The sequence below is a fragment of the Oncorhynchus masou genome, chromosome 12, assembly GCF_036934945.1.
Source record: "Oncorhynchus masou masou isolate Uvic2021 chromosome 12, UVic_Omas_1.1, whole genome shotgun sequence".
Taxonomy (NCBI): Eukaryota; Metazoa; Chordata; class Actinopteri; order Salmoniformes; family Salmonidae; genus Oncorhynchus; species Oncorhynchus masou.
The window spans coordinates 24,449,151-24,473,680 of NC_088223.1; the positions used below are offsets into that span (position 1 = coordinate 24,449,151).

Sequence of the window (24,530 nt, forward strand, 5' to 3'; positions counted from 1 at the left end):
CCTATGGTGCACTATTGTACTAATATTGTTTAGAGGTGGGAAGCTATACTGTAGCTGCTCTGATTATAGTTATCAGTGTCTCTGTCTGCTGCTGGGTCAGAGACACAACAGGAAACAAACAATTAACACTGTCAGAACACATACATTAATGTATGATCTTGTGCACACATGCACACACACAGATGCATAAAAGTAACATTTTTCTTTTGATGACAGCCTCCGCTGCCCTGCCTCTTTATCGGAAGGGTCATGCAGTACACACAAATCAAATTGTATTGGTCACATGCGCTGAATACAACAGGTGCAGACCTTACAGTGAAATGCTCACTTACGAGCCCCTAACCAACAATGCAGACAAAGAAATATGGATAAGAATAAGAGGTAAAAGTAACAAGTAATTAAAGAGCAGCAGTGAAATAACAATAGCGAGACTATATACAGTGGGGTACCGATATAGAGTCAATGTGCGGGGCATCGGTTATTTGAGGTAGTATGTACACATAGGTAGAGTTATTAAAGTGACTATGCATAGATGACAACAGAGAGTAGCAGTGGTGTAAAGAGGGGGGGGGGGGCACTGCATTTGACTAGATGTTCAGGAGTCTTTTGGCTTGGGGGTAGAAGCTGTTTAGAAACCTCTTGGACCTAGGCTTGGCGCTCCGGTACCACTTGCCATGCACTAGCAGAGAGAACAGTCTATGACTAGGGTGGCTGGAGTCTTTGACAATTTTTAGGGCCTTCCTCTGACACCGCCTGGTAGAGAGGTCCTGGATGGCAGGAAGCTTGGCCCCAGTGACGTACTGGGACGTTCGCACTACCCTCTGTAGTGCTTTACGGTCGGAGGCCGAGCGGTTGCCATACCAGGCAGTGATGCAACCAGTCAGGATGCTCTCGATGGTGCAGCTGTAGAACCTTTTGAGGATCTGAGGACCCATGCCAAATCTTTTCAGTCTCCTGAGGGGGAATAGGTTTTGTCATGCCCTCTTCGCGACTGTTCTGGTGTGCTTGGACAATGTGAGTTTGTTTGTGATATGGACACCAAGGAACTTGAAGCTCTCAACCTGCTCCCCTGCAGCCCCGTCGATGAGAATGGGGGGCATGCTTGTTACTCTTTTTCCTGTAGTCCACAATCATCTCCTTTGTCTTGATCACATTGAGGGAGAGGTTGTTGTCCTGGCACCACACGGTCGGATCTCTGACCTCCTACCACTGATATGTTATCGACAAATTTAATGATGGTGTTGGAGTAGTGCCTGGCCGTGCAGTCATGATTGAACAGGGGTCACAGGAGGGGGCTGAGCACGTACCCCTGAGAGGCCCCTGTGTTGAGGATCAGCGTGGCGGATGTGTTGTTACCTACCCTTACCACCTGGGGGCGGCCCATCAGGAAGTCCAGGATCCAGTTGCAGAGGGAGGTGTTAGTCCCAGGGTCCTTAGCTTATTTATGAGCTTTGAGGGCACTATGGTGTTGAAAGCTGAGCTGTAGTCACTGAATAGTATTCTCACATAGGTGTTCCTTTTGTCCAGGTGGGAAAGGGCAGTGTAGAGTGCAATGGAGATTGCATCATCTGTGGATCTGTTGGGGTGGTATGCAAACTGGAGTGGGTCTAGGGTTTCTGGGATAATGGTGTTGATGTGAGCCATGGCCAGCCTTTCAAAGCACTTCATGGCTCCACACGTAAGTGCTACGGGTCGGAAATCGTTTAGGCCGGTTACCTTAGTGTTCTTGGGCACAGGGACAATGGTGGTCTGCTTAAAACATGTCAGTATTACAGACTCGGACAGCGAGAGGTTGAAAATGTCAGTGAAGACACTGGCCAGTTGTTCAGCGCATGCTCGCAGTACACGTTCTGGTAATTCATCTGGCCCTGCGGCCTTGTGAATGTTGACCTGTTTAAAGGTCTTACTCACATCGGCTGCGGAGAGCGTGATCACACAGTCTTCCGGAACAGCTGGTGCTCTCATGCATGTTTCAGTGTTATTTGCCTCGAAGCGAGAATAGAAGTAGTTTACTTCATCTGGTAGGCTCGTGTCACTGGGCAGCTCTCTGCTGTGCTCCCCTTTGTAGTCTATAGTGGTTTGCAAGCCCTGCCACACCCAAAAGAGCGTCAAAGCTGGTGTAGTACAATTAGATTCGGTTTGGGTATGTACTTCTAGTCACTGTGGATATGACGTCATCGATGCACTTATTGATGAAGCCAATGACTGATGTGGTGTACTCCTCAATGCCATCGGAGGAATCCCAGAATATATTCCTATCTGTGCATGCAAAACAGTTCAGGAGCTTAGCATCTGCTTCCTCTTACCACTTTTTTATTGATCTAGTCACTGGTGATTCATGCTTTAATTTTTCTTGTAAACAGGAATCAGGATGATAGAATTAGGGTCAGCTTTGCCAAATGGAGGGCAAGGGAGAGCTTTGTATGCGTTTTCTTGTTTGCTAATGGCGGAATACAGCTCATTCAATGATGTCTTAGTGCCATCCTCTGACTGTGGTGGTATGTAAATAGCTACAAAGAATACAGATGAAAACTCTCTCGGTAGGTAGTCTACAGCTTATCATGAGATACTCTACCTCAGGCGAGCAATAGCGCGAGACTTCCTTAGATATTGTGCACCAGCTGTTGTTTACAAAAATACATAGACTGCCACCCCTTGTCTTACCAGAAGCCGCTGTTCTATCCTGACGGTACATTGTGTAACCAGCCAGCTGTGTGTTGATGTTGTCATCGTTCAGCCATGACTCCGTGAAGCATAAGATGTTACAGTTTTTAATGTCCCGTTGGTAGTTTAATCTTCTGCGTAACTCAGCGATTTTATCATCCAAAGATGGTATGTTTGCTAGCAGAATGGAGGGAAGTGGGGGTTTATTCGACCGCCTCCGAATTCTCAGAAGGCAGCCTGATCTTCGGCCCCTCTTTCCCTTCACGCAGATCACGGGGATCAGGGCCTGTTCCCGTGGAAGCAGTGTATCCTTCGCATTGGGCTCGTCAGAGTCGTGAAAGGACCCTAGTCATAGACTGTTCTCTCTGCTACTGCATGGCAAGTGGTACCGGAGCGCCAAGCCTAGGTCCAAGAGGTTTCTAAACAGCTTCTACCCCCAAGCCAAAAGACTCCTGAACATCTAGTCCATGGTGAGTAATCGCAGTCCTGATGTCTAGATGTTATTTTCGGTTATAAAAGACAGTAGCGGCAGCAATATGTACAAAATAAGTAACAACGTAAATAAACAAACAAAAAACACAACCGGCTGGGGGCACGTAAAACGTCTACCAGCTTCTCTGGCACCATCTTACAACCCCTTCCACATTAAGATATAACTAAGTCCATAATTCAAATTAATCTATAATAATATTTAGAAAACTGACTATCAATCTGTCACAATTGTGTTTCATCATGGTATTTCAGTTGATGATTCCCAAACAAAGCATCCACAAAGAGGTATTTTGATGCTGCACTGCTCTCAGTTTCATGGGTTAATAGCTGACTCTGTAAATGTAGTAGATTGTGCCGCTGTCCCAAATGGCACCCTATTCCCTACAAAGTGCCTATGGGTCCAGGTCAAAAGTAGTGCACTATATAGGAAATAGGGTGCCATTTGTAAAGCAGACTGTGAGATAGAGGCCTCTGTTGTCAAACAGAAAGCTTACCAGGAATGAACACGGCCATGGTAGCTTTCTGGTAGCTGCTGCTGCAGTGCAGTCAAACTGTCTTTGTGAAATGTAGCTATTTGATGGGTTTGATGTGAACATGTGAAAACATTGTCATGCAAAAGATGGCAGAGCTCTCTCTCTCTCTCTCTCCCTGTTTCCCTTCTCTCTGCATACGCATGACTGCATTTCTCAGTTTAAACTATTATTTTTAGTTCTTCAAACTATTACACCAAGGTTATATCAGTTCCATTGACCAACCTCCCTCTAATGACTACAACTTTGGAATCTCAAATGTATATAAGCCTTCGAGTCTTCTTCATTCAGAATAGGCACAAAGCAAATAGTTCTTGACTCCCTTTTAGATTTTAGAAATGACTCCTCCAAAATAGGACTTTTCCTAAATAGGACAAACAGTCAGCCATGGCCGGGACAGAGAGAGAAAGAGTGGGAGCGTAAGAGAGAGAGAGAGGTGAGAGAGTGGGAGAGAGCAAAAGAGAGGGGGAGGGTGAGAGCGAGAGAGAAAGGTGAGAAAGAGAGAGAAAGAGAAAGGGAGACAGAGAGAGGTAGAGGAAGAGGGAGACAGAGAGAGAGTGGGAGAGAGATAGGTAGAGAGAAAGAGGGGGGAAGCGAAAGAGATGGAGGTAGAGAGGGAGGGAGAGAGAGAGAGAGGGGGAGAAGAGAGAGTGAAAGAGAGAGAGGGGAAGAGATAAAAAAGGGGAAGAGGAACAGAATGAGAGAAAGGGAGAGAGAGAGGTAGGGCCGTGGCTCGCCTCTTTTAATGCTGAAATGAGCGTATCGAGGACAGGCACTGAGGGAGAAGGGTAGAGCAAGAGGAAGAGGAGGAGGAAGAGCAGGCTATTTCAGAATAGGATGACGCCTTTCACAACCTAAAAAGCGAGTCAAGCTTAGAAAAGAGCGGAGACCATTTAGGTCTGTGATGTCTGCTACTGACATCACACTGACCTTGACCAGGGTCACATAAGGTAAAAATGAGGGAGGGAGAAGAGGGGGTGAGGGAAGAAGGGGAGGAAGAGAGTGGGGGGGTGGTTAGAAGGGGAGAGTGGAGGGGGGAAGAGGGGTGCAGGGTAGGAAGAGGAAAGGGGGATGTAAAGGAATATCCCCTCCCCAATCTTTCAGATAAGGGGCTGACCAAACCCTAAATCTCCAGTCCTCAGCCCCTGCCCTGTCACACACACCCAGCTGTCTCAGCAGATGGCCCAAAAGGGGTCTAACCCCCCAATACACACACACACCTACTCCATGAGGCTCCAAATACTCATCAGTACGTAATAGGCATCAGTGTTTGGCTCGGAGCAGAGGGAAACAGACTGGTACCACAATCGCTCCATTGACTCACTCTCTCACTCTCCCTCCCAGACCAAACCAGACTACATGTGAGAACAAGCCTGACTGGGGCATGACTACTGTGGTCTTGGGACTGACTTCCTGGGAAAAAAGAGTGATGAAAAAGAGAGAGGAAAAAGAAGGTGTGTGTATTGTCATCTGCCATTCTCCTCCTCCCCCTCGTTCATGCTCACACACACTCACCCCCTCACACACACTTCTGTGGTCGGCAACCCCCTAATCCCACTGTCCCCCAACCCCCGAATCTAAGTCTCCAAGTCTCTCTTTTGATGAGAGCCTGTGGGGGTCACGACCCCCAGATGGCGGCACAAAGGCACATGGGGGCCACGCAGGCAGACAGGCCGGCACAGTGATTAGCCTTTCTCAATGGCCGCCACTAACTATCTGACGCCAGCCGCTCCGAGCAGCAGCCAAAGACACACAGCTGCTGTAGGAACCCCTCTGACACAGACTGACTGACTGACTCCCCCAACACAAACACAGATCAAAACACACACACACACCAGACCCAGACCTAAAGTCCAGGAGTCTAGGATAATGCTCTGTCATTAAAACACACACGCTGTCCCACATGCAGACACGCACACACGCTCCAAAAAATACCCCAAAACACAGCCTGGTATGGTTGCCACCCGGCTGCCTGTGGTCCTATAAGCCTCTTCCTAGGGGGTCTAGTCTATCTATCTGTCCTGTGAGAAATGCCTGGACACAAGACATACCACCACTACATTAATGAGATGGCAGTCTGCTGCACAGACAAGACTGGTCCTGTATTCCACACAGACCTGTGCCACATCTAGAGTATATATGATGTAATATACTCTATCCCGCACAGACCTGTGCCACATCTACACTATATGTGATGTAATATCCTGTATACCCCACAGACCTGTGCCACATCTACACTATATGTGACGCAATATCCTGTATACCCCACAGACCTGTGCCATATCTACAGTATATGTGATGTAATATCCTGTATCCCACACAGACCTGTGCCATATCTACAGTATATGTGATGTAATATCCTGTATACCCCACAGACCTGTGCCATATCTACAGTATATGTGATGTAATATCCTGTATCCCACACAGACCTGTGCCATATCTACAGTATATGTGATGTAATATCCTGTACCTCACACAGACCTGTGCCATATCTACAGTATATGTGATGTAATATCCTGTATACCCCACAGACCTGTGCCATATCTACAGTATATGTGATGTAATATCCTGTATACCCCACAGACCTGTGCCATATCTACAGTATATGTGAGGGAGAAAGCATGTCCTACAGCACATGAGGAATTTGTTATTCCTCATATTTGGACAGTGTGAATGTCAATTCAGAGGTTTGAACTGAAAAGTTTGTAGTACAATTAAAATAAGTGGGAGTATGGTCTTTGGTGTTTTTAAGTAAGTCAGTATGATTGGATTTGGGGATTAAGATTTAGGAAACCAATCAATTTAGGATGGGTGATGTTAGCTACAGCCTGCAGGAGGCTTAGTGGTGAGACACATAACAGACAGGCTGACTCTGGCCTGCACTGCAAAAAATAAAGATTTGTTTTCTTTTATTGAGATAATAAAGTAAAAATAACTTGGTTTGAGTTGATTTCCCTACCCCAAAAATTGCATTTACTTGTTTTGAGTTACCCAGAAAATGCATCAAGATATGGCCTTGAATTAAGCCTTTTTTTAGGTTAAAATAAGCAAAATGGTCTGCAAGTCCAGAAAGATAATTTAGCTTGGTAAGACATCTTATTACGTGTGAACACTGCCTGGTTGGCTGCCTGGGATTTTCAAATCAGTCTGACGATGACTGAATCACATCTAAATATGGCAGTGATGAATGTCATGAATCTGAATCATATAGAGTACCAGTCAAATTACTCATTCAAGCGACTTTCTTATTTATTTTATTTTTTTTCTACATTGTAGAATAATATTGAAGGCATCAAAACAATGATATATGGAATCATGTAGTAAGCAAAAAAGTGTTAAACAAATATTTGAGATTCTTCAAAGTAGCCAACCTTTGCCTTGATGACAGCTTTATGTATTATTTCTTAAATTGTAAGCCCAGAAAATCTTAAATCTAATTACATACAGCCGGAAAGAACTATTGGATATAAGAGCGATGTCAACTTACCAGCACCACGACCAGGAACACAACTTTCCCGAAGTGGATCCTTTGTTCGAACCACCCAAGGCATTCAAACTGTTTCCAGAGGCTGAACCAAAACAATGTCGCCGCAGGAGAGGTAGACGGAGCGGCCTTCTGGTCAGACTTTTGAGCATGGCACTGACAGAGATGGTCGCCTTGCTTCGAGTTCTTAGGAAACTATGCAGTACTTTGTTTTTTATGTATTATTTCTTACATTGTTACCCCAGGAAATCTTAAATCTAATTACATACAGCTGGAAAGAACTATTGGATATAAGAGCAAAGTCAACTTACCAACATTACAATCAGGAACACGACTTTCCCGAAGTGGATCCTCTGTTCGGACCACCACCCAGGACAATGGATCTAATTCCAGTAGTCGACCCAAAACAACGCAGAAGGGGCAGACGAAGAGGCCACCTGGCCCCGTTGATGTGCCCATCACACACCACTGCCGAGTATACTACTAGCCAATGTCCAGTTTCTTGACAACAAGGTAGACAAAATTCGAGCAAGGGTTGTCTTCCAGAGAGACATCAGAGATTGTAACATTCTCTGTTTCACAGAAACATGGCTCTCACGCGATATGTTGTCGGAATCGGTTCAGCCACCGGGCTTCTCCATGCATCACGCTGACAGAGATAAACATCTCTCTGGGAAAAGAAAGGGCAGGGGTGTATGCTTTATGATTAATGACTCATGGTGTAATCATAACAACATAAATTAACTCAAGTCCTTCTTCTCACCCGATCTAGAATTCCTTACAATCAAGTGCCGGCCATTTTACCTACCAAGAGAATTCTCATCAGTTATAGTCACAGCTGTGTACATTATCCCTCAAGCAGACACCAAGATGGCCATCAAGGAACTTCGCTGGACTATATGTGTAACGGGATTCTTCCTCCTCTGACGAGGAGTATGAAAGATCGGACCAATACGCAGCGTGGTAAGTGTTCATGATATTTAATAGAACAGAAGACTTAAATACAAAAACAACAAGAGAACGAAAAATGAAACCGAAACAGTCCTGTAAGGAGCAGAAAACACTAAACAGAAAATAATCACCCACAAAACACAGGTGGGAAATACTACCTAAGTATGATTCTCAATCAGAGACAACAAACAACACCTGCCTCTGATTGAGAATCATACTAGGCCAAACACGTAGAAAATATAACATAGAAAAAAGAACATAGACGACCCACCCCAACTCACGCCCTGACCAACCTAACACAAAGACAAAACAAAAAAACTAAGGTCAGAACGTGACAATATGCAAATTGGAAACCATGCATCCTGAGACTGCATTTATTGTAGCTGGGGATTTTAACAAAGCAAATTTGAGAACAAGTCAACCTAAATTCTACCAGCATATTGATTGTGCACAATATCCTCGACCACTGCTACTCTGACTTCCGCGAAGGATACAAAGCCCTCCCCTGCCCTCCATTCGACAAATCCAACCACGACTCCATTTTGCTTCTCCCCTCCTGTAGGCAGAAACTCAAACAGGATGTACTAGGACCATTCAATGCTGGTCTGACCAATCGGAATTCACGCTTCAAGATTGTTTTGATCACGCGTACTGGGACATGTTCCGGGTAGCCTCAGAGAATAAAATAGATTTATACACTGATTGATTCAGTGAGTGAGTTTATAAGGAAGTGTATAGGAGATGTTGTTCCCACTGTGAAAATTAAAACCTTCCCGAACCAGAAACAGTGGATAGATGGCGGCATTCGCGCAAAACTGAAAGCGCAAACCACCGAATTTAACCATGGAAAGATAACTGCAAATATGGACGATTACAGACAGTGGAGTTATTCCCTCCGCAATTCAATGGCTCAGACACGACACGTATGTGGCAGGGTCTACAGGCAATCACAGACTACAAAAAGAAAACCAGCCACATCACTGACACTGACACTGACGTGTTGCTTCCAGACAAACTAAACACGTTCTTTGTTCGCTTAGAGGATAATACAGTGCCACTAACTGCGGCCCTCCTCTCTCCTTCTCCGTGGCCAACATGAGTAAGACATTTAAACGTGTTAACCCTCGCAAGGCTGCTGGCCCAGACGGCATCTCCAGCCGCGTCCTCAGAGCATGCGCAGACCAGCTGGCTGGTGTGGTTACGGACATATTCAATCTCTCCCTATCCCAGTCTGCTGTTCCCACATGCTTCAAGATGTCCACCATTGTGCCTGTACCCAAGAAAGCAAAAGTAACAGAACTGAAGGACATCACCAAGTAACACTCACTTCTGTCATCATGAAGTGCATTGAGAGACTAGTCAAGGATCATACAATTGTGGCTCAGTCGGTAGAGCATGGCGCTTGCAACGCCAAGTGTCGTGGGTTCGATTCCCGCTGGGGCCACCCATATGTAAAAGTAGTGGCCCCAGCCGACTTGTAAGTCGCTTTGGACAAAAGCGTCTGCTAAATGGGATATATTATTATTATATATTATCATATCACCTCCACCTTACCTGTCATCGTAGACCCACTGCAATTTGCATACCGCCCCAATAGGTCCACAGACAATGCAATCTCCAGCACACTTCACACTGCCCTATCCCATATGGACAAGAGGAAAACCTATGTAAGAATGCTGTTAATTGACTACAGCTCACCATTCAACACCATTGTACCCTCCAAACTCATCATCAAGCTTGAGGCCCTGGGTCTCAACCCCACCCTGTGCGATTGGGTCCTAGACTTCATGACGGGCAGCCCCCAGGTGGTGAAGGTTGGAAACAACATCTCCACTTCGCTGATCCTCAACACTGGGGCCACAGAAGGGTTCGTGCTCAGCCCCCTCCTGTGCTCCCTGTTCACCCATGACAGCATGGCCATGCACGCCTCCAACTTGATCATCAAGTTTGCAGACGGCACAACAGTAGTAGGCTTGATCACCAACAACGACGAGACAGCTTATAGGGAGAAGGTGATGGAACTTGGAGTGTGCTGTCAGGAAAACAACCTCTCACTCAACAAAACAAAGAAGATGATTGTGGCCTTCAGGAAACAGCAGAGGAAGCACCCCTCTATTTACATCGACGGGACAGCAGTGGAGAGGGTGGAAAGTTTCAAGTTCCTCTGCATACACATCACGAACAAACTGAAATGGTCCACCCACACAGACAGTGTGGTGAAGAAGGCGCAACAGCGCTTCTTCAACATCAGGAGGCTGAAGAAATGTGGCTTGTCATCTAAAACCCTGACGTATTTTTACAGATGTACAATTGAGAGCATCCTGTCGGGCTGTATCACCACCTGGTACGGCAACTGCATCACCCACAACCGCAGGGCTCTCCAGAGGGTGGCGCGGTCTGCTCATCGCATCACTGGGGGCAAACTACCTGCCCTCCAGGACACCTACACCACCCGATGCCACAGGAAGGCCAAAAAGATCACCAAGGACAACAACCACCCGCACCACTGCCTGTCCACCCCACTACCATCCAGAAGGCGAGGTCAGTACAGGTGCAGCAAAGCTGGGACCGAGAGACTGAAAAATAGCTTCTATCTCATGGCCATCAGACTGTTAAACAGCCATCACTAACACAGAGAGGCTGCTGCCTACATACAGACTTGAAGTCATTGGCCAAAAGGGTCACTCGTCACTTTATTAATGCCACTTTAATAATGATGTTTACATATCTTGCACTACTCATCCTAGATGTATATACTGTATTTTATACCATCTATTGCATCTCGTCTATGCCGGTCGGTCATGGCCCATCCATATATTTATATGTACATATTCTAATTCCATCCCTTAACTTAGATTTGTGTGTATTAGGTAGTTGTTGTGGAATTGTAAAATTACTTGTTGAATATTTCTGCAGTGCAAAGTCTTTTTTTAAATTATAAAATAAAAAATAAAAATGCACCCTTGTTTCATGGTATCCAATTGGTAGTTACAGTCTTGTCTCATCGCTGCAACTCCCGTACGAACTCGGGAGAGGCGAAGGTTGAGACCCATGCGTCCTCTGAAACAAAACCCAGCTAAGACACAATGCTTCTTGACACAATGCCCGCTGAACCCGGAAGCCAGTCGCACCAATGTGTCGGAGGAACAGGAGTTGCTAGAGCACGATAGGACAAGAACATCCCTGCCGGCCAGACCCTCCCCGGGCTGGCTGCAACAGAGCCTGGACCCGAACCAGGATCTCTAGTGGCACAGGTAGCACTGCGATGCAGTGCCTTAGACCACTGCGCCACTCGAGAGGCCCGTTAAAAGTTCATGGAATTTCTTTCCTTCTTGATGTATTTGAGCCAATCAGTTGTGTTGTAACAAGGTAGGGGTGGTATACAGAAGACAGCCCTATTTAGTAAAATACCAATACCATGTTATGGCAAAAACAGCTCAAATCAGAAAGAGGAATTATACTCCATCATTACTTTAAGATATGGTCAGTCAATCCAGAAAAATTGCGCATTCGCAAAAACCATCAAGCGCTATGATGAAACTGGCTCTCATCAGGACCACCACAGGAAGAGAAGACCCAGAGTTACCTCTTCTGCAGAGGATAAGTTAATTACAGTTACCAGCTTCAGAAATTGCATCCAAAATAAATGCTTCACAGAGTTCAAGTAACAGACACATCTCAACATCAACTGTTCAGAGGAGACTGCGTGAATCAGGCCTTCATGGTCGAATTGCTGCAAATACTATAGTACACCAATAGGAAGAAGAGACTTGCTTGGGCCAAGAAACACGAGCAATGTACATTAGACCAGTGGAAATCTGTCCTTTGGTCTAAAGAGTCCAAATTCGAAATTTTTGGTTCCAACCGCCGTGTCTTTGTGAGGAGCAGAGTAGATGAATGGATGATCTCTGCATGTGTGGTTCCCACCGTGAAGAATGGATGAGGAGGTGTTATAGTGTGGGGGTGCTTTGTTGATGAAACTGTTGGTGATTTATTTAGAATTCAAGGCACACTTAATCAGCATGGCTACCACAGCATTCTGCAGTGATACGTCATCCCATCTGGTATGCACTTAGTGGGACTATCATTTGTTTTTCAACAGGACAATGACCCAACACATCTCCAGGCTGTGTAAGGGCTATTTGACCAAGAAGGAGAGTGATGGAGTACAGCATCAGATGACATGGCCTCCACAATCACCTGACCTCAACCCAATTGAGATGGTTTGGGATGAGTTGGACCGCAGAGTGAAGGAAAAGCAGCCAACAAGTGCTCAGCATATGTGGGAACTCCTTCAAGCCGGTTGAGAGAATATCAAGAGTGTGCAAAGTTGTCGTCAAGGTAAAGGGTGACTACTTGAAAGAATCTAAAATCTAAAATATATTTTGATTTGCTTCACAATTTTTTTATTACTACATGAATCCATATGTGTTATTTCATAGTTTGATGTCTGGAATGAGCCGGAAAACCCTGGAATGAGCCGGTGTGTCCAAACTTTTGACTGGTACTGTAACTATAACAGAGATAAATACCATAAGTGTTACAGGTTGCCTAGCGGTTAGAGAGGCGAGCCAGTAACCTTGCCAGTTCGAATCTTGGGAAAAGTCTGGGAGAAGTGACCTGTACAGCTCAGCTCGGCTCAGTAGTGTGAAAAGCCCTTGAAAAGTAGTCTCATTCCAATCCCAGTCTTTACCCAACGCAATACCTGTGTAGCATAGTTAAACCAGCCTGAATGCTGCACTCACCATTGTTCAGGCTGGTTTGACCACGCTAACAGGTCGTCACTGACTACAGTTAATACTCAACCAGGCCAGCTCAGTAAAATTAGATTTGGCTTGTTGCAACTCGGCTCCCCTCTGTAGTCTAAATCCAATCCCAGTCTCAACCCAACACCCCCTGACAGTTGCTACTGACCGTGTGAAGTGGTCAATGAGCGTTCCCAGCAGCTCCCCGATACGGTCCTGGTTGGGGCACAGCTCTCCTCTCTGGATGTAGAGAAGGACATCATCCTGGGAGGAGGTGTGTAGCGCCACCATCTGGTCAACGCCTGCAGTGATGCTCAGGCCTGTCATCTGGGGGATAGACGGGCACAGAGGGGGTAGATACACCCAGACACAAACACACACATATACATGCACGCAGGCTCACACACAGACTCACATGCACACACACACAGGCTGACACATTCATAGTTCCTCCTAAAACAAAACACAGGTTACTCTCTCTATCCATGTGTGTGTGTGTGTGCGTGCGTGTGTGCTTGTGTGTGTGTGTGTGTGTGTGTGTGTGTGTGTGTGTGTGTGTGTGTGCGTGCGCGTGTAGTGCACTTTATAGGGAATAGGGTGCCATTTTGGATGCAAACATAGTCATAGTAGAGAACAGTGTTGAGGTATTACTATTTTGTTGGGCATCATGCTAAATGGGACAGACATACTACCTGTCACAACATACATGCATCACACAGAGCAGTAGAAAGAGATTCTCTGTTGAATCGTGTCTTCCACTTCCTCTTCCAAAGGAAAAGTCTAAATGGGATCCTTGGGACGGCCCAACTCTGATGTCACCCGATTGAAGTTGACATTTAAAATGGTTAAGTAAGGGTTAAAGATAGGGTTAGGCTTAGGTAAGGGTTATGGTTAAGGTTAGGGTTAGGGTATGGACGTCCCAAGGATACCAGATAGCACTAACCCTTTTACAATGCGTGAGCTCTAGTACGTTACCATGGGGAACTACACTGTAATAGCGTGAGTCAGACAGTTAGTTGTGAGCTACTCGCACCATGAACACCACTTTGTGTCCTGTCATTCATACATTCTAAATAAAACTTAGTTGAAAGTGATTTATAGTACTAAACCTACAGTCTGTTCTTTAACACGCACAGCCTCCAGGCCAAAACACACTATGTACACGTACAGACACATTGTGCGTATTGTGAGTAGTGTGGTGTTCTATTGTACAGTACCTAACTGACTGTCACTGAGGCAGAGACTGTCCCAGTCACACACGTCATGTCCCACATGGAGCTCTCTCTCTCTTTATTTGTTTCTCTCTTCCTGCCACCCCATTTCTCATTCTCTCCCTCTCCCTTTCTCTTTCTCTTTGTCTTTCACGGTCACTTTTTTCTCTCCCTTGGTCTCGGTCTCAGTCTCTCCCTCTCTCTCTCTCTCTCTCTCTCTCTCTCTCTCTCTCTCTCTCACGATCTCTCTTTCTCTCTCCCTCTCTCTCCCCCTCTCCCTCTCTCCCTCTCTCTCCCCCTCTCCCTCCCTCTCTATTCCAGGCTCCTCCTTGTCCTTGTGAGCACGCGCCCCAGAGAGATCCCTGATCCAATTTCTCAGATCAGCTCCTGAAATGAGACGGGCCCGCCCCACACTGCAGTGCCGCATTTTGTGACCGAAGACACACACACACACATACACACAGAAAACACACACACAACACACACGTCCCTCCTTTGTGCAGCACTGTACCGCTCCTCAGCCTTTCTCCCATCTGTCCCCCTCTCCCTCCTTCCCTCTCTCCCTTCCTACTTCGCTCCCTCCCTCCCTCTCTCATCTGACCCGGGTCACTTTAACTCACATATACAGACAGAGGGCACAGCCATTGTTCATCTCTGCATCCTAAATGGCACACCGTGTATGGAATAGGGTGCCATTTGGGACGTCCCTCATGTTATAAAGTAATACCAAGGCAATGACTATGAGAGGGTGTAAAGTGGGAACTCAAGGGAAGGACTAGAGAGCGTATGTTTATTGACACAATGGGAAAGTTTACAGATGTAGGAAATTAATTTGAGCCAGTTTGCTACAGCAGGAAAATAATCCTGCAGCAACAGGAAATGTGAATTATTATGTGGAATATAATTCATTGGCATTTCTTGTAGGGGTTGATACATTTTTTGTTGGGGCAAATAAAGTCTGGCATTTTTCAACCTTGAATACTAAGTTTGCATTTCCTGCTGTGCAGAACAATTATCATCAACAAAAGAGTGATCAAATTAAGTGTGTGTGTGTGTGTGTGTGTGTGTGTGTGTGTGTGTGTGTGTGTGTGTGTGTGTGTGTGTGTGTGTGTGTGTGTGTGTGTGTGTGTGTGTGTGTGTGTGTGTGTGTGTGCGTGTGTGTGTAGAGTTCTTCTGAGCCAGTACTCACGCTCTCTAGAGGCAGCCTTTTCAACACCTTGAACTGTTTTTTGGGGTCCAGTTTGTAGATATGTTTTTCCGTAATAAACAAGGCTCGGTCTGTGCTTTTATTGAACCGATTCACCTGCGAGAGAGGAAGAGATACAAAGAGAGAGAGACATACAGATATAGACAGAGAGAGAGAGAAAGAGACAAAAAAGAGCGAGAGGGGGGAGCAAGATAGAGAGGGTGAGGTAGAAAAAGGGAACAAGAGGAGATATCAAACACATTTATCTACATTTCTGTTTCTATGTTCTATTCTGTTCTACATCTTCAGAATATATCAGGAGATTAAACCAGACAAAATCCAGGACAGATATGTCAGGACAAAAAGGTCTATTGAAGATGATGAGTTTATAGTTTATATAATTTCATGCATTCCCTACACACCTATCCAACAAGGTTGGTAATTAAAATAGTCATAATAACTAGGTGGATGTGGGGTCCTGTCTTCTGAAAAACAGTTTATCTCATAGCCTGGTAAGGAGGTCAAGTGGTCAGTACCCACTACTGCTGTGGTATGTCCAGTGGATATGTACTGGCAGGTTTTCTATATTGTACTGTGTCTGGAACTGAGCCTATATCTAAAGTTAGTACTAAAAACAGACAGACAGACAGACAGACAGACAGACAGACAGACAGACAGACAGACAGACAGACAGACAGACAGACAGACACGAACAACAACGAGAGAGAGAAACTCTTTGTGGCAGTACAGTACAGTAGGCTATGGTACTGTAACACACCTTCCTACAGAACCCTGAGAAGAGGACCTGGTTGTATTGGTCTTTGTTTCTCAGCTCTTTGGAGATCCGTATGAAGTTAGAGCTGGTCTGAGGGCAGTCCCTCACCTGCAATCAAAGAGGCACATTACAAAGGCACACATTAGGGATGCATCTCAAATTACACTTTATTCCCTATATAGTACTATAAGTACAGTGCCTTGCGAAAGTATTCAGCCCCCTTGAACTTTGCGACCTTTTGCCACATTTCAAGCTTCAAACATAAATATATAAAACTGTATTTTTTTGTGAAGAATCAACAACAAGTGGGACACAATCATGAAGTGGAACGACATTTATTGGATATTTCAAACTTTTTTAACAAATCAAAAACGGAAAAATTGGGCGTGCAAAATTATTCAGCCCCCTTAAGTTAATACTTTGTAGCGCCACCTTTTCCTGCGATTACAGCTGTAAGTCGCTTGGGGTATGTCTCTATCAGTTTTGCACATCGAGAGACTGAAATTGATTCCCATTCCTTGCAAAACAGCTCGAGCTCAGTGAGGTTGGATGGAGAGCATTTGTGTTTTATATCTTTATGTTTGAAGCCTGAAATGTGGCAAAAGGTCGCAAAGTTCAAGGGGGCCGAATACTTTCGCAAGGCACTGTATATAGTGCTTTTGACCGGGGCCCATACCCTATTCTCTTTAAAGTGGACTACTTTTGACTAGGATCCAATGGCACCGTATTAGCTATATAGTGCACTACTTTTGACCATAGAGCTCATCTAGGGAACAGGGTGCCATTTGGGATGCAAACAATACTACGCCAGCCTGATCCACCATCCTGATTGCTGCGCTCTTGTTTCATATGTTGAGATCAGGATGGTGGAACAAGGCTAATATTACACAACCCTGTTAGCCTTCTGCCACCATCTACACTGTTACCAGCTAGGACAGCATCTCCTCATTAGTCATAACACTGTTTATAACCTCCTCTTTCAAGCTTGTATCACCAGCAGATCAAAAACCACAGCCTAAGGGAAATGATTTAAGACACTGACTTTGAGTATCATTTAGAGATGGGTCATGGCTTTTATGGCAGTGTAGTTGTATTGTAACTTAACATAGCTTTTCCACATCTACTGCCCTGCCTAAAGGGAATTTATTTAGGAATTTGAAGAACAGCAATATGTAAAAACGGCATGACAATCTACACTTTTTATCCGGGCTCATTGGGCTCTGGTCAAAAATAGTGCACTATGTAGGGAAGATAGTGTCATTTGGGACGCAATCCACAGACCACTCGAGGACTAACTAACTGACTGATTTATTGAGTGATTAATATGATAACTTGAGGGGCCTTTCATGGCTCTACAGACCAAACGCCATTGGATTAAGCCGTTAGCGAGGCGTGAGTGAGACCCATTAGAATGAGACTGATTGTGGCTGCCTTTGACTTAAGCAGTCAAATTTAGTCTCATGGCAACTGCGGGCCATGTGGTTTATCACAATAATTCCTTCATGGGATGGATGACCACTCGGGAGCCCCACTCGGAAGAGGCGTCACTACAGTCCCTGGTTCGATTCCGGGCTGTATCACATCCGGCCGTGATTGGAAGTCCCATAGGGCAGCGCACAATTGGCCCAGCGTCGTCAGGATTTGGCTGGTGTAGGCAGTCATTGTAAATAAGAATTTGTTCTAATTCTTAACTGACTTGCCTAGTTAAACGTTACATTTTAAAAAAATCAGGAACTCCCCATCTCCCCATGTACTAGTCAAGGTGAGTGGGGAGAGTCTATTCACCTTATTTACGAACATGGAAACAAAACAATGTCCGAAACTGTCATGTCTTGTTATGTCTGTTCCTGTCCTTTCTCTTCACTCTGTCTCTCTCTGCTGGTCTTTTTAGGTTACCTTCTCTGTCTCTCATTCTTCAGCTGTTCTACATCTCCCCTAACTAGCTCATTCACTCTTTCACACCTGTTCTCTCTTCCCCCTCTGATTAGGTCTCTATTTCTCTCTCTGTTCCTGCTACTTTCAGTGTCTGATTCTTGTTTGTGTTTTTGATGCCAGAAGCAAGCTGTCGTCTCGTTTGCTTCCACCTTGTCCTATCCTGTCGGAGTCTGCCTGGCAGGTGCATCCTGCACTATACTACGTTCTTTTTGTTCCATTGTCAACGTTGGAAGAGGATTTATGCCATTCCTGTTTTTCATTAAAGAACTCTGTTTTCTGTTAAAACCGCTTTTGGGTCTTCACTCAAGTACATAACAGAAGAATCAGACCAAGAATGGACCCAGCGGCTCCGGACCCTTTTCACTCCGCCGTCGAGATCCAGGGAGCGATGCTAGGCAGACACGAGGAGGAATTGTCTGCTGCTCGACATGCCGTTGAGACCCTGGCCGTCCAAGTCTCCGACCTCACAAGACAGGTTCACCAACTCCACCTCGATCCACCGCCCACTTCCAGGGTTTCCGAGTCTCCGGAGCCCAGGATCAACAACCCGCCCTGTTACACAGGGGAGCCCACTGAGTGCCGCTCATTCCTCACTCAGTGTGATGTGGTGTTCTCTCTCCAGCCCAACACTTACTCCAGGAGCGCAGCCCGCATCGCCTACGTCATTTCTCTCCTCACCGGACGGGCGCGTGAGTGGGGCACGGCAATCTGGGAGGCGAGGGCTGAGTGTATTAACCAGTTTCAGGACTTTAAGGAGGAGATGATACGGGTTTTTGACCGTTCTGTTTTTGGGGAGGAGGCTTCCAGGGCCCTGTCTTCCCTATGTCAGGGGAATCGATCCATAACGGATTATTCTATTGAGTTTCGCACTCTTGCTGCCTCTAGTGACTGGAACGAGCCGGCTTTGCTCGCTCGTTTTCTGGAGGGTCTCCTCGTCGAGGTTAAGGATGAGATCCTCTCCCGGGAGGTTCCTTCCAGTCTGGACTCCTTAATAGCTCTCGCTATTCGCTTAGAGCGACGGTTTGATCTTCGTCGCCGAGCACGTGGAAAGGAGTTCGCGTTCTCCGTTGCTCCCCTCTCCACATCACTGCCACCTGCCGCATCACTGCCACCCTCCCCGCCGGCTCGGATGCTGAGCCTATGCAGCTGGGGGTATCCGCATCTCGGCCAAGGAGAAGGAACGGAGAATCACCAATCGCCTCTGTCTCTACTGCGGCTCCGCTGGTCATTTTGTCACCTCATGTCCAGTAAAAGCCAGAGCTCATCAGTAAGAGGAGGGCTACTGGTGAGCGCAACTACTCAGGCCTCTCCTTCTGGATCACGCACTACCTTTCCGGTCCATCTCCGCTGGCCCGGTTCATCTGCTTCCTGCAGTGCCTTGATAGACTCTGGGGCGGAGGGCTGTTTTATGGACGAGACCTGGGCTCGGGAACATGACATTCCTCTCAGACAGTTAGGGGAGCCAACGGCCTTGTTCGCTTTAGATGGTAGTTCTCTCCCCAAGATTCAGCGTGAGACGCTGCCTTTAACCCTCACTGTCTCTGGTAATCATAGCGAAACCATTTCTTTTTTAATTTTTCGTTCACCTTTTACACCTGTTGTTTTGGGTCATCCCTGGCTAGTGCGCCATAACCCTTCTATTAATTGGTCTAGTAATACTATCCTATCCTGGAATGTTTCTTGTCATGTGACCTGTTTAATGTCTGCTATCCCTCCTGTTTCCTCTGTCTCTTCTTCACAGGAGGAGCCTGGCGATTTGACAGGGGTGCCGGAGGAGTATCACGATCTGCGCACGGTGTTCAGTCGTTCCAAGGCCACTTCTCTCCCTCCACACCGGTCGTATGACTGTAGTATTGATCTCCTTCCGGGAACTACTCCCCCGGGGTAGATTATACTCTCTGTCGGCTCCCGAACGTAAGGCTCTCGAGGATTATTTGTCGGTTTCGCTCGACGCCGGTACCATAGTCTCCTCCTCCTCTCCCGCCGGAGCGGGGTTTTTTTTTGTTCAGAAGAAGGACGGGTCCCTGCGCCCATGCGTGGATTATCGAGGGCTGAATGACATAACAGTTAAGAATCGTTATCCGCTTCCTCTTATGTCTTCAGCCTTCGAGATCCTGCAGGGAGCCAGGTTTTTCACCAAATTGGACCTTCGTAACGCCTACCATCTCGTGCGCATCAGGGAGGGGGACGAGTGGAAGACGGCGTTTAACACTCCGTTAGGGCACTTTGAATACCGGGTTCTTCCTTTCGGCCTCGTTAACGCTCCAGCTGTCTTTCAGGCACTAGTTAACGACGTCCTGAGAGACATGCTGAACATTTTTGTTTTCGTTTACATGGACGATATCCTGATTTTTTCACCGTCTCTCTCGATTCATGTTCAGCACGTGCGACGCGTCCTCCAGCGCCTTTTGGAGAACTGTCTTTATGTGAAGGCTGAGAAGTGCACTTTTCATGCCGCCTCTGTCCCTTTTCTCGGTTCCGTTATTTCCGCTGAGGGCATTAAGATGGATCCCGCTAAGGTCCAGGCTGTCATTGATTGGCCCGTTCCTAAGTCACGCGTCGAGCTGCAGCGCTTTCTGGGCTTCGCTAATTTCTATCGTCGTTTCATCCGTAATTTCGGTCAGGTGGCAGCTCCCCTCACAGCCCTTACTTCTGTTAAGACGTGCTTTAAGTGGTCCGTTTCCGCCCAGGGAGCTTTTGATCTTCTTAAGAATCGTTTTACATCCGCACCTATTCTTGTTACACCTGACATCTCTAGTCAGTTTGTTGTTGAGGTTGACGCGTCAGAGGTGGGCGTGGGAGCCATTCTTTCTCAGCGCTCTCTCTGACGGCAAGGTCCATCCTTGCGCGTTTTTCTCTCATCGCTTATCGCCGTCAGAACGTAACTATGATGTTGGTAATCGCGAACTGCTCGCCATCCGCTTAGCCCTAGGCGAATGGCGACAGTGGTTGGAGGGGGCGACCGTTCCTTTTGTCGTTTGGACTGACCATAGGAACCTTGAGTACATCCGTTCAGCCAAACGACTTAATGCGCGTCAGGCTCGTTGGGCTCTGTTTTTCGCTCGTTTCGAGTTTGTTATTTCTTATCGTCCGGGCTCAAAGAACACCAAGCCTGATGCTTTATCTCGTCTCTTCAGTTCTTCTGAGGTCTCCACCGACCCCGAGGGGATTCTCCCTGAAGGGCGTGTTGTCGGGTTGACTGTCTGGGGAATTGAGAGGCAGGTAAAGCAAGCACTCGCTCACACTCCGTCGCCGCGAGCTTGTCCTAGGAACCTTCTGTTCGTTCCCGTTCCTACTCGTCCGGCCGTTCTTCAGTGGGCCCACTCTGCCAAGTTAGCCGGCCACCCCGGCGTTCGGGGTACGCTCGCTTCCATTCGCCAGCGTTTCTGGTGGCCCACTCGGGAACGTGACGCGCGTCGATTTGTCGCCGCTTGTTCGGTCTGCGCGCAGACTAAATCTGGGAACTCTCCTCCTGCCGGCCGTCTCAGACCGCTTCCCATTCCCTCTCGACCGTGGTCTCACATCGCTTTAGATTTCATCACCGGACTGCCTTCATCAGCGGGGAAGACAGTTATTCTTACGGTTGTCGATAGATTCTCTAAGGCGGCTCATTTCATTCCTCTCGCTAAGCTCCCTTCTGCTAAGGAGACGGCTCAGATCATTATCGAGAATGTTTTCCGAATTCATGGCCTTCCGTCTGACGTCGTTTCCGACAGAGGCCCGCAGTTCACGTCTCAATTTTGGAGGGAGTTTTGCCGTTTGATTGGGGCTTCCGTCAGTCTCTCGTCCGGCTTTCATCCCCAGTCTAACGGTCAAGCCGAACGGGCCAATCAGACTGTTGGTCGCATTTTACGCAGTCTTTCTTTTCGTAACCCTGCGTCTTGGTCAGAACAGCTCCCTGGGCAGAGTACGCCCACAACTCGCTTCCCTCGTCTGCTACCGGTCTATCTCCTTTTCAGAGTAGCCTCGGGTACCAGCCTCCGCTGTTCTCATCTCAGCTCGCCGAGTCCTGCGTCCCCTCCGCTCAGGCTTTTGTCCAGCGTTGCGAGCGCACCTGGAAGGGGGTCAGGTCGGCACTTTGCCGTAATAGGGCGCAGACTGTGAGGGCCGCTAATAAGCGTAGGACCAAGAGTCCTAGATATTGTTGCGGTCAGAGAGTATGGCTCTCCACTCAGAACCTTCCCCTTAAGACAGCTTCTCGCAAGTTGGCCCCGCGGTTCATTGGTCCGTTCCGTATTTCCCAGGTCATTAATCCTGTCGCAGTGCGACTTCTTCTCCCGCGCTATCTTCGTCGCGTTCACCCGGTCTTCCATGTCTCCTGTGTTAAGCCCGTTCTTCGCGCCCCGCTCGTCCCTCCCCCCATCCTTGTCGAGGGCGCACCCATCTACAGGGTTCGTAAGATTTTGGACATGCGCCCTCGGGGCCGTGGTCATCAGTACCTAGTGGATTGGGAGGGGTACGGTCCTGAGGAGAGGAGTTGGGTTCCCTCTCGGGACGTGCTGGACCGTTCGCTGATCGATGATTTCCTCCGTTGCCGCCAGGTTTCCTCCTCGAGTGCGCCAGGAGGCGCTCGGTGAGTGGGGGGTACTGTCATGTCTTGTTATGTCTGTTCCTGTCCTTTCTCTTCACTCTGTCTCTCTCTGCTGGTCTTTTTAGGTTACCTTCTCTGTCTCTCATTCTTCAGCTGTTCTACATCTCCCCTAACTAGCTCATTCACTCTTTCACACCTGTTCTCTCTTCCCCTCTGATTAGGTCTCTATTTCTCTCTCTGTTCCTGCTACTTTCAGTGTCTGATTCTTGTTTGTGTTTTTGATGCCAGAAGCAAGCTGTCGTCTCGTTTGCTTCCACCTTGTCCTATCCTGTCGGAGTCTGCCTGGCAGGTGCATCCTGCACTATACTACGTTCTTTTTGTTCCATTGTCAACGTTGGAAGAGGATTTATGCCATTCCTGTTTTTCATTAAAGAACTCTGTTTTCTGTTAAAACCGCTTTTGGGTCTTCACTCAAGTACATAACAGAAACGTTCTGTTTTGTGGAGGACTTCCGTTGAAATTGAGGTGAATAGGGACACGTCTGGTGCCCACATTGATGACGTACAGTAAGTCGTGCAGCTGAGTGTCGAGTGGAGAGCAACGGATTGGATTCAGTCAGTCGTCCTGATGATGAGCACACAGCTATTTAGTTTATGCTGGCTATCTGGCAACAACAGCAGAATGGCGCTAGTTAAAACTTGTAAAGGGAAGTGATGTTTCTTTCAATGGGCCAGGGAGAAAGAACTTGCAGTATTGGTCACCATCTAGATGTCACCATGACATGCCAATTAGCTAATGTAATGACAAGCAAATGACCAGTACAACGGTGTTGTATCGAGGTGCTTCCTAATTCCCACTGTTGCTTCCCACTGGGCAGCTGTATCACATGTTGCTGGCGGTAGCTACGTGGCCAATTTGTTCCATCCCACATAATTATATTTAGAGTAGGATAGCAGACCACAAGAGAAATAACTTGTAATATTGGTATTTGGTAGTATAGTAACCACCTGGATGTCACCATGATACAGTCTACTGCTCAATAGGGAGAGTTTGCACTGCAAGCCGGCAACCCAACAACACGGGGCACAGTGTGTCCTTCGCTCTCACTCGTGGACTGCCGACCACAGCTGTCCTGCAATAAGGAGAGGGAAGTAGCGAAGTAGCTCCATTTGTCCCCACTCAACTCTCGTTGCGAGACATTTGTCATACATTTTGGGCACCAGGCATCCATATATCCTCTCCCGGGTGAGTGTGTGTATGATGTTGTATTGGTGTTTCAATGTACAGTGCCATCTAGATTTATTTTACAGAACTGTACTTGGGGCCAACCTATGGGGACAGAATATGAACGTTGCAAAAAGTTGTTGTGAAAGTTGCCTTCTCCATCTTCCGTGACACAGATACTAATTTAATTTTCACATTTTACTGTTTGTTGAAATACTATGAACAAGGTATGATGATAGGAAGATGTGAGGATGTTAGCCAACTGTTCAATTACAATTCAAACCCTTGCCCCTATTTTCTGGCCACTCCTGTAGATATGAGAGGATTGGATAGATGGAAGCAATATGCTGGAAGGAGGAGCGAGGAGGATATTTGACATACAGCTAACGTGTTGTGACTCACGTTAGACAGGTAGTCCCTCTCCCAGGGTCGGCCACAGCCCCAGTCCTTCCTCTCCCCACTCAGAGCCCCCAGAGCAGCCACCTTGGCCCTCACCTCCCCCATGTCAGACGGAGGGATGTTCTTCACTATCTGCCTGGCACGCCACCTGGGAACAAACATGTATAACAGAGAATACATCCAAGACGCTGCAGAAAAAGTGCTGTCATTCATTCTTAGCCACACTCTGTCAGATAAGATAAAAAATAACCCGTGTATAGGCCTGAAATAAACAGTAACGACATGTTATAGTGAAGAAAGAGCATGTGCCGTGCCCTTCGGCCCACTAAGATAATTACAGACTTCCTTACTGTAGTTACCAAAATATACACGACCGTTCAAAAGTTTGGGATCACTTAGAAAT

General features: G+C 46.9%; 1 protein-coding gene across 1 annotated transcript in view; it reads right to left on the reverse strand.

The window, feature by feature from the left end:
• The window catches only part of LOC135549735 (unconventional myosin-Ig-like), an 87,098-nt gene that overhangs the window by 13,866 nt on the left and 48,702 nt on the right, over positions 1-24,530 (reverse strand). Inside the window, exons 18-21 of the mRNA XM_064979989.1 lie at positions 24,131-24,275; positions 16,042-16,146; positions 15,267-15,380; positions 13,036-13,193 (exon numbers count right to left, since the gene is read on the reverse strand). Of these exons, the coding sequence (XP_064836061.1) occupies positions 13,036-13,193; positions 15,267-15,380; positions 16,042-16,146; positions 24,131-24,275 (522 nt within the window). The remainder of the gene's footprint in view (positions 1-13,035; positions 13,194-15,266; positions 15,381-16,041; positions 16,147-24,130; positions 24,276-24,530) is intronic.